General features: G+C 35.9%; 1 protein-coding gene across 8 annotated transcripts in view; it reads left to right on the top strand.

Annotated features, from left to right (window-relative positions):
* CCSER1 (coiled-coil serine rich protein 1) overlaps positions 1-18,252 on the top strand; it is a 1,247,878-nt gene that overhangs the window by 576,951 nt on the left and 652,675 nt on the right. For all 8 annotated transcript variants that reach the window (XR_013828080.1, XM_079919695.1, XM_079919694.1 and 5 more), the window contains one exon: positions 3,739-3,822. Coding sequence is in view for 7 of the 8 variants with exons in the window: in XM_079919695.1 (XP_079775821.1) it covers positions 3,739-3,822 (84 nt within the window). In the remaining variant the exon portion in view is untranslated. The remainder of the gene's footprint in view (positions 1-3,738; positions 3,823-18,252) is intronic.

Here is an 18,252-nt window from a genome sequence, read left to right as displayed (position 1 = left end):
TCCGGGAAGATCCCACCAGCCGCAGAGCAGCTGGGCCCGTGAGCCATGGCCGCTGAGCCTGCGCGTCCGGAGCCTGTGCTCTACAACGGGAGAGGCCATAACAGTGAGAGGCCCGCGTGCCGCAAAAAAAAAAAAAAAAAAAATTAGGAAATATAGAATTGAATTTTAGTCCTAGAATTAATTATACTTGACTGAGAAACAGGATGCCATAATTATTCAATTATATATTTTCATAAGTAATATGCATTTAAATAAGTACAAGGTTAAATTGCTTACATTAGCCTAAGGGTTAATGGAATAACCTTATTTTAGAAACCAAGATACTAAAATCCTGTTAATTCTACACATCAATAGGATTTCTAACTCAATAGATCATCCTATCAAATATGTCCGAGAATTTTGCAAATATATTGAGCGAATATCGATTCATCTGAGAGTAGCCTTCATTTTAGTAAGTATTGTTTAAGGGTTTTCATCTTGTGTGTTAGACAGATACTTGTATGAATTTTGCCACATGTACATATAACAACTAAAAACAAAACTCTAGGTAACTAGGATTCATTTGCAAAATCATTCATAGAGAAGGATTTTATAAATTTGCTTCTGACGACACACAATGAATACTTAATATGTTATTCCATAAATAAGTGCAAATGATAATATTAGCACCTACCTGGTTTAAAGCTGTGAGATTAAAAACTTCTTGAAAAAACTTCCCAGGGAAAAAAATCAGAGAATTTAGTAAAGTGAGCATGATTTTGGAAAGCCAAGTTTCTTTACAATTCCTATTAGCCACAATATAGGTAAATCTTCACTTTAAATGAATTCATTGACAAAATATTAATTAATATACAAAAATATTGCTGCTAATTATTCAATAAAAAACAGTTGGAGTAGATTCTGGCTGAGGCTCAGATCCCCTTTCAGTAAAGGACTCACTGCCCAGCTGAAAGTCCTATGGTTAGCTGACTGTCTCCAGCTGAAGTCAAGCTCATCGCTTGTTAGTGTGAGACAATGAATAACATGACAGCAGCTGAGATCTAGTTCGTGAGTCAGCTCCCAGCCAATGGCTGAACAGGGAGTGGTACAAGAGCCTGCCCACTTTCCCTCCGCCCGGGATTTCTCTCCTAGGCAGTCTTGGTGCTGGAGCTCCTCGTTTCGTTGGTAGAGGATTTGTCAGGTATGAATCATGGCCCATGTCCCTCTGCCCAATTCTGATTCTTCTTTTCTTTTCACATGGATTTATTCTTTTATAAACCTTTTTTACTCTTAACTCTACCTCAATATTTGTTTCCTAGAGAAAATATGACAATATTTTATTTTATGAAGGGAGTTAGTTTTTCTTAAGTGGGATATTAGGCAAGACTGGGAATATAAGCAGTAATACAGTAGGGTTTTTGTCATCAGATAGTTTATAGTCTGGTGTTATCAACCTCCATGATAATGTCTATGGGCCTCAAAGAAGTTAATTAGCACAAAGCCACAGAGAGAGTTCATGGTAGTACCAAGGATTTGACCTTAGATGTCTCTGATTCTAAGGGACATGATGATTTTCTTACCTACCTTTTTTTTTTTTTTTTTTTTTTTTTTTTGCGGTACGCGGTCCTCTCACTGCTGTGGCCTCTCCCGTGGCGGAGCACAGGCTCCGGACACCCAGGCTCAGCAGCCATGGCTCATGGGCCCAGCCGTTCTGCGGCATGTGAGATCTTCCCAGACCGGGGCACGAACCCGTGTCCCCTGCATCGGCAGGCGGACTGTCCATCACTGCGCCACCAGGGAAGCCCTTACCTACATTTTAAGCCTGCAAATTTTTCTTTGCATTATGGAGCAAGCTAAGCTTTTTTACCATTAACATTGTAACATGTAATATTTAGAATCTATGAAAATAAATATTTAAATGTTGGGTATAAACTCTACCCATGAAAGCCCATGATTTAGGGAAGAAACAGGAGTACTATGAAATAAAAGGAACAGAGATAATTAGTATATCCCAATCAGCTGGCTGTCAGCAAATGAAAGGAGATATTAGTAAATTTGAATCAGGTGTTCTATATTGCTTAAAATAGAAACAAATTAACACCATGAGAACCAGAATAAAGAAATACTCTGTTTATTCTAATCTATTAGCTGTTTTCTCCCTTGCCAGCTCAGGTAAGGTTAACAGATTCAGAAAAAGTGGGAATTCTCTTACTTATACTGTTTATCTGCTAAGTTATGGGAAGCAAACGTGGATTTAAACATCTTCTGTGTGTCAGTTACAATGCTTGGTGCTGGTAATATGCTAATGAAATCGTCTATCTGCTCAAGTGGGTTAGGGAAACTAGTCTAATGTGGGAAGGAAACAAGCAAACAACACTTGAAGTATTAGTACCATATGAAATGATGTATGATTTAGACGCTATGGAGCACAGCATCACCCTCAAGGGAAACATAACTCAGCCAACAAGGGAAGGCTCCCTGCTGGAATAAGGAATAATGCTTGAAATGCCTCCTAGATCATGAGAAATTGTGGGAGATAGAGAGATGCAGTATAACCCAGAGATGTGCATGTGTAAAACAAGGAGACATGAAACAACACTCTGCAGCTCGATTCTGTAGGAATGAGCCCTGGTTGTAAGAAAGTTGGAAATGAAAAACTGCCACTCCAGAAATACGCACGTAGTTGAGAATGAAAGGCACCATATGCTATGCTAAAGAGTTTTGACTTTTTTTTTTCCCTAAAGTGATTAGCTGTTACATTAAGAAATGATGTAATTAATTCCCAGTTAGGAAAATACCTCTGGCAGGTAGGGAAGGTGATAGACATAGAACCAGTTCAGAGACTTAACTGCAGTAAGTCAGATAAGAAGCAATGGATACCTAGAGTAAGTCCATGAGGAGTAGAAAGGAGTGAGTTCAAGAAATACCAAGGAAACAGATCAAAGAATTGGGTACCAGATTGGGTTCAGAGTGAGTGTGAGCTGAGAGTATGGGATGCTTTTCTAGCTATTTTAGGAAATAAGATAATGAGAGAAATAACTAGAAATGATTTTTGAAGTAGGAAAAGATGTTGAGATGAAGTTTGAGTTGAATGTCCATGGGAAAACGCTGAGTGTATGCTCAGGAAGTAGTTCTTTTTGTGGTTTGAAGCTTGGAAGATAAGTCTAGATTAAGCATTTGTTAGGTGAGAGTTTCCAGCATAGAGTAATAGAGGTCATGGATGTGGATGTATTGTGTACATGCGGACTGTAGCTGAATGTTCATGCAGAGTGACAAGGTTAAATACCCAAAGACAGAGCTCTAGTGAAAGGGACAAATGTTACAGATATCATTAAAAATAAAGACTATAGCATGACCATTCATTTGAGAATTAATATTTAATTATAACAGGAATAAATGGTAGGTAAACTATCTCTTTTGAAGTATAATTATTTTTATTCCACTGATTATGTATGCCCAGGAATGGGAGGACAGAATTTAGGATGAATCCCTGATTTCTGTCTTAGACAACTAAATGAACAAAGAGAAATCAAAAGGCTATCAGAAGAAATGTATGTGTATATATCATATATAGTATAGTATCTTTGGATACATTAGTTTGTTTTGCAACATAGAGTATATTATGAAAAACATCAGACTGTAGAGGAAATTTCAGTTTTATTAGTCATATGCAATTATCTCCCACTGCATGAAGCTAACTTATCAAGAGCAAAGTGAAAGGTCTGAGTGTATTATGCCATCTCTTTGATGTTCTTATAGGATATAATGAAAGATGAATGCTCAATGCTGAAGCTGCAGCTGAAAGAGAAGGACGAACTCATTTCCCAACTTCAGGAAGAACTGGTAAGTGTGAACAATATTTGGCCCACGGGTGTATTTTCCTTGCAAGGTTATTTGCTATAAACCCTACAACTTATTAACACTAAAATTATTAGTGATTTATAAACTGTTAGTGATTCAATCTGATTATCAATTTTATAATCCTACAGTAATGAAGATTTGACAGTCTGAAAAAGATAATGTTTTATAATATATATTGAACTTTACGTAATTCCAGAAACAGATTACTGACCCAGGATTAGGCATTTCAGTTCTACCTATCAAAAATCGTGAAGGCTAAGGCCACACTTTATTTTGTAAAGTGCAAGATGTAGTGCCATGCTGCCATACCTAGAGACACAATCATGTAATATGAAGCAAAGTACTCAATAACTTTGCTAACAAAAGCAAATTTTACTTTTACATAAAGGTACCAAAAATGCATTAAGGTACCAAAAATGCATTAACCTAATGAGATGTTTTGTTAATATAGATATTATATAAATCCCAAATTATCTAAAAATTATACAAAAATACGAAATGTATAGCTCATGTTTTCAGGGTGTTTTTTAGATGTGACATCATAAATGTATTAAATCATACTTTCATAACATGAAAACACATTTGGTAGGTAACAAGAATAGCACACATTTGATCTGGATAGAAATTAAAAAATGAGTTCTCCAAAACAAAAATGAGGAAGTAATGAGAAATTTTAAAAAATTTATCATTCTTAAGAATACCAATACAATAAAGACATACTATACAGTAAGAGGCCCGGACTCATTATCAAGATCAAAAAACAAGCCCTAGTCAATACTGTTCTCTATGATTTCATATTTGACTACATTAACAATGTATTATGTAATTATTAAATAAATTAAATGACAAAACAGATTTTATAGACCATCAAGCTTTTGAGAACTTTTCTGAAAACATATTAGTGAGAGAGCATACAAATTTAGAGTATTTTATTGACTCTTGACAACTGACAACAGTTTTACTGAAACTTGACCTTTAGACTTTGTTTCATGACTGGGTTTGATGCTGATTATTGGTCCCATGAGCATATTATTGTCACTTTAGACACCCATTGACCCATATCTATTACTTAAGATAGTAATAGAATTAGACAAAAGGAACATGTCTTACATTACTGGGAATAACCTTTTATAAATAAGTAATTTATTTATAATATGAAATTTACTACATAAAACATTACTACATATAACTGTATAGGTATGTATTATGTAATCAAGCTTTATCTTTGAGTTGACTAAAATCATATGTAGATATTTATGAATGGATGCCTAGAATTATTAGCTTTAACACAGCAGAAAATGTATTCACTTTGCCAGAAAATGCATATTTTGGATAATTAACTCAGAAAGAAGTGTTCATTTTTTTTCCGCAACATTAGTTATGATCAGATTTAAAACTTAGCCTATACAAGAAATCAGACATTCATTTGTTGAATGAAACGAGAAAGAAAATGATTACTTCCAGAGCCAATGTTACATAGCTATAATTAAGATAATTTAGTGCCCCTGCATCCAAAAAGTCCTCTGTTGGTTGATCTAGTAAAATGAGATGCAAGTGTTTTCTTTTGCTTGGTTTTTGTTTTTGTTTTAAACTTGAATTGCCCAAATTGACTTACTAGCTTCTAAAATTTCCAGGTAACAATCAAGGTAGCATTTTAATTTTGTGCTATGTAGTTTGCATAGTCATCTTAAATAGTTCAACAAAGGAGAGTGTTAACTTTTGAAAATAGTTTGTTTCATTAAAGAAAACTGTACCTAAAGAAAAAAGTGTATAGGTGATTTAGGAAGTTAAGGAAGAAGAAACATTGTCAAAAGAAAAAGTCATCATTAAAACCGGACTTGGAGCATGGACAAGGTGGCAATCACATAAAAGTAATATAAACCACTTAGATCCATTGAAAATTAGGTCCTAGTATTTCTGATTCTGATAATAAGTGACTTGTGACATTCTGACAAAGTAGACATTAAATTTAACATTTTCAAATTTAGATAGGTAAAGTTTAAATTTCAAAACATTTTAGGAACCAGTTTCCTGTACCCTGCTATAATCACAATCTGTAAGAATTTAGTTTTATTATGGGTTTCTCATTTCTTAACCACTGCTGCTATCATAAGCAGTTTACCTACATATACACTATAAATCAAATTTAGATGTAATTATACCAATAAAGAATTTATATCCAACTTAGTAAAGTTATTTTAATATAATTTATTTAGCCTCACTTTGATATTTTCAGTTTAAAAAAGTTAGTGAGGTGTGGGGTTGGTGGCAAAAGAAGTTTTTATACCACTTAAAAATTTTTTTATTGAGGTAACATTGGTGTATAACATTTTATGTTTCACGTGGACAACATTACATTTCTGCTTCTGTACAGACTGCAGCATCCTCCAGACCAAAAATTTGGTTTCCCTCTGTCACCATACAGTTGATCCCTTTATTCATTTTGCCCTTTCCCAGTGCTTCTTCCTCTCTGGTAACCAATACTCTGTATCTATGTATGTTTTTGTTTGGTTGTGTGTGTGTGTGTTTTAGTTTTTTGATATTCCACATATGAGTGAAATCGTACGGTATTTGTATTCTCCATCTGACTTTTTTTTTTTTTTTTTTGCGGTACGCGGGCCTCTCACTGTTGTGGCCTCTCCCGTTGCGGAGCGCAGGCTCAGCGGCCGTGGCTCACGGGCCCAGCCGCTCCGCCGCATGTGGGATCCTCCCGGACCGGGGCATGAGCCCATGTCCCCTGCATCGGCAGGTGGACTCCCAATCACTGTGCCACCAGGGAAGCCCTCCATCTGACTTTTTTTACTTAGCATAATACACTCTCAAGGTCCATCCATGTTATCATAAATGGCAAGATTTCATCTTTTTTTTTTATGGCTGAGTGGTATTCCATTGTGTAGATACCATATCTTCTCTACTCATTCGTTCATTGATGGACACTTAGTTTGTTTCCATATCTTGGCTATTGTGAATAATGCTGCAGTGAACAGAGGGGTAAATTTATCTTTTCGAATTAGCGTTTTCATATTCTTTGGATAAATACCCAGAAGTGGTGTTACCAAACCCAGGTTTGGCTGTTTGCCGCTCAAAAGCTGATAATCCAAGGGGCAAGGGTCGATAGAAAGGTAAGGTGCTTTAATCAGGAAAGCCTGCAATCTGGGGAGAAGGTGGACTACTTGTCCCGAGACCAACTCCAAATATTCTGCTCAGTCATGACAGTTTTTAAAGGGGAAAAAGGGGGAAGAATCTCGGTGAATCGTTGAGGCAGAAGGTTGGATTCTGCATCATTCTCCCTTGCATGCAGACTGTCTGACAGTCTTCAGATGTGTGATCTGCCTGCAGGATTGTGGCAGGTAGAGAGCTACTCATTTTTTAACTGCTTCATCTTTCATTTTATCCACGAAAAGAATCAACAGGCAGAGTGTGCATGTAGGAGAGCATAAGTCAGGAGTTAGGTTAAATTGCCTACTGATCTCATTCCTATACTAAGGTTCTCTTAAAGTGAGAGGGGAACAGAAATGGGCAAACAGGAAAGGGGCAGAAGAGCAGCTTTCAGTGGGATAATTGGAGCATACGGTAGTTCTGTTAACTTTTTGTGGACTCTCCATGCTGTTTTCCATAGTGGCTGCACCCACTTTGATTTCCACCAACAGGTATGAGAATTCCCTTTTCTCCACATCCGGCCAACAATGTTGTTTCTTGCCTTTTTGATAATAACCATTCTAACAGGTGTGAGGTAATAACTCATTGTGGTTTTGATTTGCATTTCCCTAGTATTTGGTGATATTGAACATCTTTTTATGTGCCTATTTGGACATCTGTATATCTTTTTGGGAGAAATGTCTATTCAGCTTCTCTGCCCATTTTTAAATTGGGCTGTTTTATAATATTGAGTTGTATGCATTCTTTATATATTTTGGATATTAACCCCTTATCGGATATATGATTTGTAAAGATCTTCCCCCATTCAGCAGCTTGTGTTTCATTTTGACGATTTTCCTTTATTGTGCAGGAGATTTTTAGTTTGATGTCCAATTTGCTTATTTATCCTCTTGTTTCTAGATATGTCTCCTCAGGCAAGGGAAAGATATTGCTATGACTAATGTCAGTGTTTTGCTTATGTTTTCTCCTAGGATTTTTATGGTTTCAGGTCTTACGTTCAAGTCTTTAATCCACTGTGAGTTGATTTTTGTGTGTGGTGTGAAATAGTGGTCTAGTTTTTTTGTACATGGCTGTTCACTTTTCCTAGTACAATTTGAAGAGACTATCCTTTCTCCATTGTATATTCTCTACTCATCATAAATTGTGTCCATATACAGGTGGATTTATTTCTGGGCTATCAATTCTGTTCCATTGATCTGTGTATGTTTTTCTGCCAGCACCATGCTGTTTTGATTACTATGGCGCTGCAGTAGTTTGAAATCAGGAAGTGTGATAACTCAAGCTTTGTTCTTTTTTCTCAGGGTTGCTATGGCTATTCGGGGTCTTCTTTGGTTCCATGTTAATTTTAGAATTTTTGTTTTATTTCTGTGAAATGTCTTGGGATTTTGATAGGGATCACATTGACTCTGTAGATTGCTTCAGATTGTAGGGATATTTAACAATGTTAACTTTTCCAATTCATGAACACAGAATATGTTTACCTTTGTGGCTTGAATTTCTTTCTTTTAACCTCTTTGGTTAAATTTATTCCTAGGTATGTCCTTTTGTTATCTTCCATGGGATTGTTAATTTCTTTCTGCTAGCTCATTGTTAGCACACACAAGTACAACAGATTTTTATGTTTTTGTAACCTACAATCTTACTGTATTTGTTTATTCCTAACTTTTTTTGCGGAGTCTTTAGGGTTTTCTATATATAAAAATCATGTCACACACAAATAGTGACAGTTTCATTTCTTCCTTTCTAGTTTGGATGTGTTTTATTTATTTTTCTTGCCTAATCACTCTGGCTAGATTCAATAATACGTTGAATAAGAGTTAGTGAGAATAGGCATCCTTGGCTTATTCTTGATTTTAGAAGGATAGCTTTCAGTTTTTCACCATTGACTGCAATGTTAGCTGTGGGTTTCTCATGTATGGCCTTGATTATGTTGAAGTATCTCTTCCTTCTATAACCACTTTATTGAAAGTTTTTTTATCATAAATGTGTATTGAATTTTGTCAAATGCTTTTTCTGCAGGTATTGAGATGATATGACTTTTATCCTTTTGTTAATGTACTGTATCATATTAGGTTTTTTGGGGTTTTTTGGTTGTCTTTAGTGGATGTTAAACTACATTTCTGGAATAAATCCCACTTGATCATTGTATGTAATCATTTTAATGTATTGTATTTGGTTTGCTAATATTTTGTTGAGGATTTTTACATCTATGTTCATTGGAGATATTGGCCTGTAATTTTCTTTTTGTGTGTCTGATTTTGATATCATTTGGTAAGATGAGTTAGCATGTATTCCTTTCTCTTCAATGTTTTGGAAGAGTTTGAGAAGGATGAGTATTAAATCTAAATCTTTGGTAGAATTCAGGTGTGAAGTTGTATAGTCCTGGGCTTTTGTTTTCTGGGAGGTTTCTGATTACAGTTTCAACTTGTGCACTGGTTGTATGATTTGAAGAATGTGTTCTTTTATTCTCGGTTGTCCTCTGTATTTCTGTGGTATCTGTTATCATTTCTCCTTTTCTGATTGTATTTATCAGGGCCTTGCTTTTTTCTCAGTGGATCTAGACTTGTAAGTTTTGTTTTTCAAAGAACCAGCTCTTAGTCTGAATCTTTTGTATTGTCTTTTTAGTCTCTATTTCATTTATTTCCACTCTATTTCCTTCCTTCCTTCCCCTGATTTGGGGCTTCATTTGTTCTTTTTCTAGTTCCTTTAGGTATAAGATTAGATTGTTTGAGGTTTTTTCCTGTTTCTTGAGGAAAGCCTGTCTTGCTATAAACTTCCCTCTTAGTACCACTTTTGCTGCATCTCATAGATTTTGGCATGTTGTTTTCATTTTCATTTGCCTTCAGGTATTTTTTTTTTAATTTATCCTTTGATTTCTTCATTGACCCAATAGTTGTAGCATGTTGTTCAGTCTTCACTTATTTGTGACTTTTCCAGATTTCTTCTTGTAATTGATTTTTAGTTTCATAGCATTATGATTGGAAAAGATGCTTGATATGATTTCAGTATTCTAATTTTATTGACCTGTGTCTGAACATATGGTCTTTCCTTGAAGGTTCCATGCATAGTTGAAGAATGTGTATTCTGCTGCATTTGGATGGAACATTCTGTACAAATCTATCAAATCCAATTAGTCTAACGTTTCATTTAAGGCTGTTGTTTTGTTGTTGACTGGATGATCTATCCATTCATGTGAGTGGGGTGTTTAAAGTCCCCTACTATTATTGTATTGCTGTAAATTTCTCTCTATAGGTCTGTTTAGAATTGTTTTATATATTTTGATGCTCACGTGTTAAGTACATATATATATTAATAACTTACATCTTCTTGATGAATTATGTACTTTGTGATTATGTACTGTCCATCTTTCTCTCATTACCCTTTTTGTCTTGAAGTCTGTTTTGTCTGAGTGTGGATATACTTGCTTTCTCTTGGCTGCCATTTGCTTGGAGTATCATCTTTGATCCTTTCAGTTTGAGCCTATGTTTGTCTTTAGAGCTGAGATGTTGCCTGGAGGCAGCATATACTTGGATCTTGTTTTTTAATCTATCCAGACGCTCCCTTTTGATGAGTTCAGTTTATTTACATTTAGGGTGATTATTGATGAGGACTTAGTACTGCCATTTATCTTTTGTTTTCTGGTTACTCTATATCTCCATTGTTTCCCTTGTGTTTCTGTAGGACATTTTAGTTTGATAGTTTTCTATGATTTTCTCCATTTTCTTTTGTTTCATGTCTCTGCTCTAGATTTATGTTTTGTAGTTACCAAGAGGTTTGTATAAAATTACTCATAGATAGAACAGTCCTTTTTTCTGCTAATAGCATCTTCATTTGCCTATGCAGGTTCCATTCTTTTCCTCTTCCCCTTTTCTGCTTTTGTTGTCTCAAATTATCCTTTTTTATGTTGTGAGTTTGTTACCAAATTAAAGTAGCTATGTTTTTTCCACCCTTTTAACATTTATGCTATAATAAAGTATTAAAAACCTATTCTGATAGAGTTGCAGTTTTCTGATTCTATCACCTTACTCAAAGTTGTGTGTGTTTTGTCATCTTGTTTGTGGTAGAAGAGCTCCTTTTGACAGTTATTATAAGACAGGTTTAGTGGTGAACTCCCTCAGCTTTTGTCTGGGAAGGTCTTTTAATTCTCTTTTGTATCTGAATGAATGATAAATTTTCTAGATAGAATGTTCTTGGCTGACAGTTTTTATCTTTCACTATTGAGTATGTCATTCCACTCCCTCCTAGCCTGTGGAGTTTCTGCTGAGAAGTCTGCTAATAACCTAATGTGGGTACCTTTGTAAGGAACATTTTTTCCTTTATTCCCTGACTGCCTTTAAAATTCTTTGTCATTGACTTCTGACAGTTTTAATATAGTGTCTTGGAAAAGGTCTTTTTTGCACTGAGGTAATTAGGTGATCTCTTAGCTTCATGGGCTTGTACATTCAGTTCCTTCACCACGTTTGGAAAGTCCTTAGCTATTACTTCTTTAAACTCTGATCTCTTCTTCTCCTTCTGGGATACCCATTATCCTAATATTTTCCCTTCCTAATAGAGTCAGCACTTATAGAATTTGCTCATTTAAAAAAAACTTAATTCTTTCCTCTTCTACTTGTATCATTTCTAGATATCTATCTTCAAGCTTGTGACTACTCTCCTCCAGATGGCCTGTTCTATTTCCAGTACTTTCTAATGCATTCTTCATCTCAGTTATTGAATTCTTCTGCTCCAGAATTCATATGGTTATTTCTGAGTTTCAGTCTCTTTAGTAAAGTATTCCTTCTCTTTAATTTTCTTCCTGAGCTCATTGAACTGCCTTTCTGAGTTTTTTTCTTGTGGCTCATTGAGTTTCTTCCTGAAAGCTATTCTGAATTCAATCAATTAGATTACAGTATTCCATGCCTTTAAGTTTGGTTTCTGTAGAATTGTCACTTTGATTTTTGTTAAACAGTGTTACTGTGGTTCTTCAAGGAACTTGAGTTCTACCATGCTAGCGCTTCTGTAGTAGCAGACACCTTTCTTTAGGTAAAGCTGGTTTTTGGTTTTTTTATAATTGATTCTAATGATTCAACAGGTTAGAAATTAGAGGCCTTTCCTATTTTTCAGTAAGCGGCACTAGAGCACAAGCTGCTTTGGTTTCTGTTACCCGAGCTGCCTTTGGTTATCTATGAGAATGGGTACTTACACCCTCCACCATGTTTGTCAGAAGTGTCACCCAGTGACCTCAGTATTATTTGCGTCTCTGCGGGCATTGCTACCTTGCTGTTGCGGTGCTACTGGTGCCAATATCTGGGGCACTGGGGTGGTGGGCTCTTCTGTTGAGTCTGAATCACAGGCTCTGATGCCTCATGGGGAGGAGGTGAGTTGGGGGAAGAGCCCAGATCACGTGGGTGCCTCTGTCATGTCTGGTATCATCAGGCTCTGCCGCTGTGGACAGGGGGTTGGGAGGCCAGAGTCATGGGCACTTCTCTGGCTAAAGGGTTGGGGTGCCAGCCTTGCTGCTACTGCCCAGATACCTGTGGTGACTGGCACCACTGGGGCCAGGAGGACGGACTCTTGTCCCCTGTCTCCCCTACTGCTACCAGCTTCTCTGGGGCTGTGGGCTCAGGCACCCTCTCCACTGTTCCCTGGGTCCCGCCACCTCTGTGTTCCTGACCACCCACCTTTAGGTGTACAGATGTGTATAATTATCTGGCCTCCTGTTTTTGTTGGGCAGAGGTACGTTTTGAGTTATGGGTGTTTTACTGACTGTAGATTAAAGGGAAGAGACCAAAAAAAACTTGCTTCATCACAATGATGACGTTACTCCAAAAGAGATGTTTTTAAAGGCAAGATCTTTGGTTACTTTTTTTGTCTTATAGAGCAGGGTTCCTCAACACCACTGTTGACATTTGGGTCAGATTGTGCTTTATAACTGGTCCTGTGCAATGTCAGATACTTAGCAGCATGCCTGACCTCTCCCCTCTAGATGTCAGTAGTACCCTCCAGGCAATGCCAAATGTCCCTGGAGGCAGATTTGCCCCAGTTAAAAACCATTGCTTTAGACGTATATTATACTACAGTCCCCAGTTAGATGTTGATGCAATATCATACAATTTATCTGTTGGTACTCAGTAAAAAGTTCTGCAGAAGGGCTGGATCTCTCTTTTACTATCACATAAATAGCTATTTGAATGCTCTTTTAGGCCACTAGTGCTGCCAAAACAAAATACCATAGACTGGGTAGCTTAAACAGAAATTTATTTTCTCACAGTCCTGGAAGCTAGAAGTCCAAGATCGGAGTGCCAGCATGGTTGGGTGCTGGTGAAAGCTCTTTCTGGCTTACGGATGGCTTCTAGCTGTGTGCTCTTGTGGTTTCTACTGAGTGCATGTGCATGGAGATGGAGAGGGGGAAAGGGGATGTAAGTTTTGTTTCTTCTTATAAGGGCACTAATCCCATCATGAGGACCCAGCCCTCAGGACCTCGTCTAAGCTCGCACATCTACCAAAGACCCCTATCTCCAAATACCATCGCATTGGGTGTTAGGGCTTCACCATATAAACTTGGGAGAGATGCCATTTAGTCCATAGCACATACTGTTCATGTTCATTTCTGTTTAATATTAGCAAGTAAAAATGTGGACAAAAGTCTATTATTTTTCAAGCATTAAATGTGCATTTCAAACCATCATTTTTTCTCTACTGTATGACCTCAGAATTATTACCTTGGTTCTTTTTTTCTTGCTGGGTAGGTGGACTTTACAAAGCAGAAATATACTTAGAAACTCAATTTTTATTTTAGATTATATATTGATATTTGAGCAAATTATCTACATTATTAACTGAATTTATAACAGTGTATTTTGTAGTCATACTTTCAGTTTATCCCTTTCTATTATTTTTAAAAATAAAACATAGTGGTTTGCATCTTGGATGTTTGAAATTATTATACCTGAAATTTGTGTGTATCATTTACATCAGTGAGATTTACTGAGTTTTTTTTTTTAAAGATAATCATTTGTACATTTTAGGATGTCTAAGGGGATATAAATATTAGAATATCAGAGTGTTCTAGGGTTGTATATTTGGTGGGGCAAGTAATTGGAAAAAACGAGGGATATAGTCTTTAGGCAAGAGTTTTTGGCATGATAAACAGGAAGGAACTAGTTCTTAAATGGGACATTTACTCTCAACTGCTTTGTAATAGAACAAAATCTCCTGCACTGCTATGAGGTAATGTGAAGGGCACTTACTAGCCATATCTATGTGACATGGGCTATGTAAATAGTATTTTTTATTGTTAATTATACCTTGTATTGGTTTTACAAAATGTGTCCAAAAAAATTTGGAATAACTCAAGCAACATTTGAAATTATCTCCTCAACTTTAAGACCTCTTTCCCATTAAATGAGATCTTTAAAATAATTTTACTTCCCTCCCTTAGAAACTTATATGAATTTTACTGAGCTTGTTGAGGACTTAATGATTTTAGTACTTTTAGCTGGTTTTCCCTTGAAACATTTTTTTTCCTTTCAAAAGAATTATTTGTGACTTATATTTGTAAATACATAGTGACAATATTTTCTATTAGATTTAAATTATGTATAGTATAAGATTTATTATTACAGATCACTGTTTCCACCCCTCTTGATCTTTCTCCATTTTATGGACTCTTCTGATTCTTTTATGGCTTGGTTAGAATCCTTTCCCAAGTATTCAGATGGGGTATTAAAGATGTAGTCTCTAAATCTTTGAATATCTCTTTACCTTGAAGGATGAAGGATACTGCTATAGATTGAATTGTGTCCCCCCAAATTCACACGTTGAAGTGCTACTCTCCAATGTGACTGTGTTTGGAGTATGCTTTTAGGAGATCATTAGGTTAAATGAAGTCATAAGGGTAAAGTCCTAATTCAGTAGCATTAGTGGCCTTGTGAGAAGAAAAGAGAGAAATCTCTTTCCATGCATGGGTGCTGAGGAGAGTCCATATGAGCACACAGCAAGAAGGCAGTCATCTACAAGCCAGGAAGAACTCTTGCTAAAACCTGACCATGCCGACACCTTCGTTTTTTGTTGTTCACTTGTCATTGTGTCATATAACATTTCTATTGCACATGAAGTGACCTGTCCTTCATGTTTTGCTTCCTAAGGTCTTTGTTCCTCTTAAGATCCACTGTTATTTTCTTTTGCTTACTTCTCAGTACGAGGGTAAAAGTTATGAAAAATGTAACCCTCAAATAGAGGCCCACTAAAACCTGCTTCTGCTGGCTGGTGACAACAAACAAATTTGAAGGATATTGGACATACTTTTTCTTCTGTGACACTCTCAGTTTTCCTCAGTTACAAATGGTAGAACACTGTTGGCCAATCTGGGTGGCTGCTCTGCAGTTTTTCCAGCCAAAAATATTCTGTAGATACTTCTAGAATAAGAAATCAGTAAAGTATCACCCTTCTGGCAAGGTTGGATATTTTCCATCAGTACTGTTCTCTCCAGAACCTTTTGATTTCTCATTCTTGCCCAGGCATATTAACTGCTAGTCTCATTGGCTCCAGTTAAGCCCAGAAGATAACAAAGTCTTGAGCCTGCTCTCTTCTCCCAACACCCATCAGAACCTGAATTCTTCCACATGTGCCTCAGTGAGCTTTACTTTCCTGCCCCAGTCACTGCTTCACCTCGGGAGAAGTTAGTGTCAACTTGGGAGAAGATGGTGTCAGAAAACTGTGTTCAGGATACCATCTTCTCTTGAGACTTTCTTCATGCATCCTCTAAACAAACCCAAAATGGTAACTGTATTATGCAGTCTCCCCCTCCACAATTTACTTCTTAGCAAAAGTTCAGTGACATCCACATTACGTGAAGCCGCAAGGCATGTACCAGGTTTGGTCAACTTTATTTTGGGTTAGAAAATAAAAAAAATAGAGAAAAGGAGGAATTTCTTCAATTCCTCTGTCTGTTAACCTTAACTTTCTTTAACTTGAAGAGGAAAGTGAGCCAATACAGTGATATTAAATATCAGGATACAAGTATCTAGCCTCAGTGACTATGTAACTGGATGTAGCTATTCTTTTCTTCTGGCCTCAACTTTTCAGTTGTCAACTAATACCATAATATTAAAAATAGAAACTGACTATTCACCAAAGGTGAATTTGGTAAATAATGTATTTATATAGCTTCAGTATATATTATAATGTATATTTACATGGCTGTATATTTATAAAATTAAGTGGTGGGAACTGTATATGGTATGAATATGATATAAAAATATAGGTGCAAAGAAAGTGTATAATTTCTTTAGGTAACGTGAGTCTTCAGTTTCTATTAAGAAATTTGATAGAGCTTCATTTTAATAACAAATATATATTTTACAATCAGAAAAAATCAGACATATCTGTTTGGAAAAGAAGAATTTGAATAGAGTTTAGTGGTTTTCAACTTGTGGTTTTTGTGGGTTGGAATGTCTTAGTGTGTTCAGGCTGCTATAACAAAATATCATAAACTAAGTGGCTTAAACAACACACACTTATTACAGTCCCAGTAGCTGGAAGTCCAAGGTCAAGGTGCTGTAGATTCCGTGGTGAGGGTTTCCTTCCTGCTGTGTCTTCACAAGCCTTTCCTTGGTGCATGCACAGAGAGCAAGAGAGGGTATGGGTTGGGGAGGGCAGAGAGACCTTGTGACTCTTCCTCTTTTTGTAAAAAGCACTAATCCTATCATGAGGGACTCAAGTTTATGACCTAACCTAAGGCTAATAACTTCGCAAAGCCTCCACCTTCAAGTACCATCACTTGAGGGTTAGGACTTCAGCATATTGAATTTGCGGGGACGTATATGTTTAGTTTGTAAAAGGGAAACATGAGTATCAGTGAAGTCTTATGGAATTCAACTCTCCATCAGCCACTTAATGACAGCAGTTATAAATGTACTGTGTTTTTAGTATCGTAATTCTCTATCAGATTCTAGTTAACAAAATGTCACATCTGAGAATAAAAATCAACCAAACCCAATAACCCAGACAAGATGACTGCTAAGGGCTACGGTGAATTATTACATCAGGAAATGAAATGCAATGGTGTGACATACACTTCACTGAGAATTTTTCAACACATTGACTGGGCAGGATATTAATTGAAAGCATGGAAAAGAACTAACATTCAGAGTCAGAAATGAGTTTTTCTTTTAAATATAATTAAATATTTGGATATGTATTTAAATATGTTTATTATGTAGAATATATTGAACTTTTTAATATTAGAAGTACCTCTCCCACTAAGCTCAAAGATCTGGGGATTTCATAAATTGACATTTTAAGATATTTGATGTATAGGTATAGGTTTAGACCAAAAATCTAAACATATGGCTAAAGTAGGAATACTTAATCAGAATCAATTATAATAGCAATTTAAAATAATTGCGTATTAACCTTAAGTTTAACTTCAAGTATATTATTTAATGATGCAGAGCAGAGAAATATTTTTCTCACTGAAGAGTAAGTTTGATTTTTTAAGCTGTTGAGTGACGGTCACGTTGAAGAATACAGTGTAATTTTATTGTTAGTATGAAACTGAGGAACACTGTAAATATTACCTTCGTGTGCCTAAAATAAATCAGAGATCATAAACATTGATGGTGAAGTGTACCCTTGTGTCTTGTGGGGACAGATTTTCTTAAATTATTAATCTTGTAAATGGTTTGAGAAACCTTATAAATGGTTTTTACACTATGGCTGAAAAGTGTGCCCCATATATCAGAAATTGAAGAAAGTCTATTTGGTATTTATAGATTGATTCAAAATACTTTTAAATGAGTTGAACCTACGAATAAAAATGTTAGTTGGCCCTAAGACTGAAGAGTGACTTTTAATTGTCCTAATTAGAATCAGTATACCATACTACAGATTTTCTGTTTTGTTCTGCAAGTAATTTGGATGCCTATTACTCCATCAGATACTAAATGAAGTCATATGTAATTAGAGAATTAAATTACCTGTAATTTATGATTCTAAATTTTTATAACCTACCATTCCAGACTCTTCTCTCTCAAAACTTTTATTCATTTTCTAACTGATTCAGAATAGAAAGCTGATTCAAAATAGAAGCATCTAATGTAACTTTTATACAGTATGTTTCTTTAAAACCATATATTTCTATTAAAAAGGTCAATTTAAATGGGTCATCCAAAAGCAAAAATTTTCTGGGCAGAAAGGTTTCAGCCTTGTCTAAGAATATACTTCAATACTGTCCTCATTAAAACAACAAAAAGTAAAGTAAAACAAAACAAA

Source organism: Stenella coeruleoalba, assembly GCF_951394435.1.
Source record: "Stenella coeruleoalba genome assembly, chromosome: 4".
NCBI classification, from domain to species: Eukaryota; Metazoa; Chordata; class Mammalia; order Artiodactyla; family Delphinidae; genus Stenella; species Stenella coeruleoalba.
This window is presented reverse-complemented; position numbering and strand designations above follow the sequence as displayed.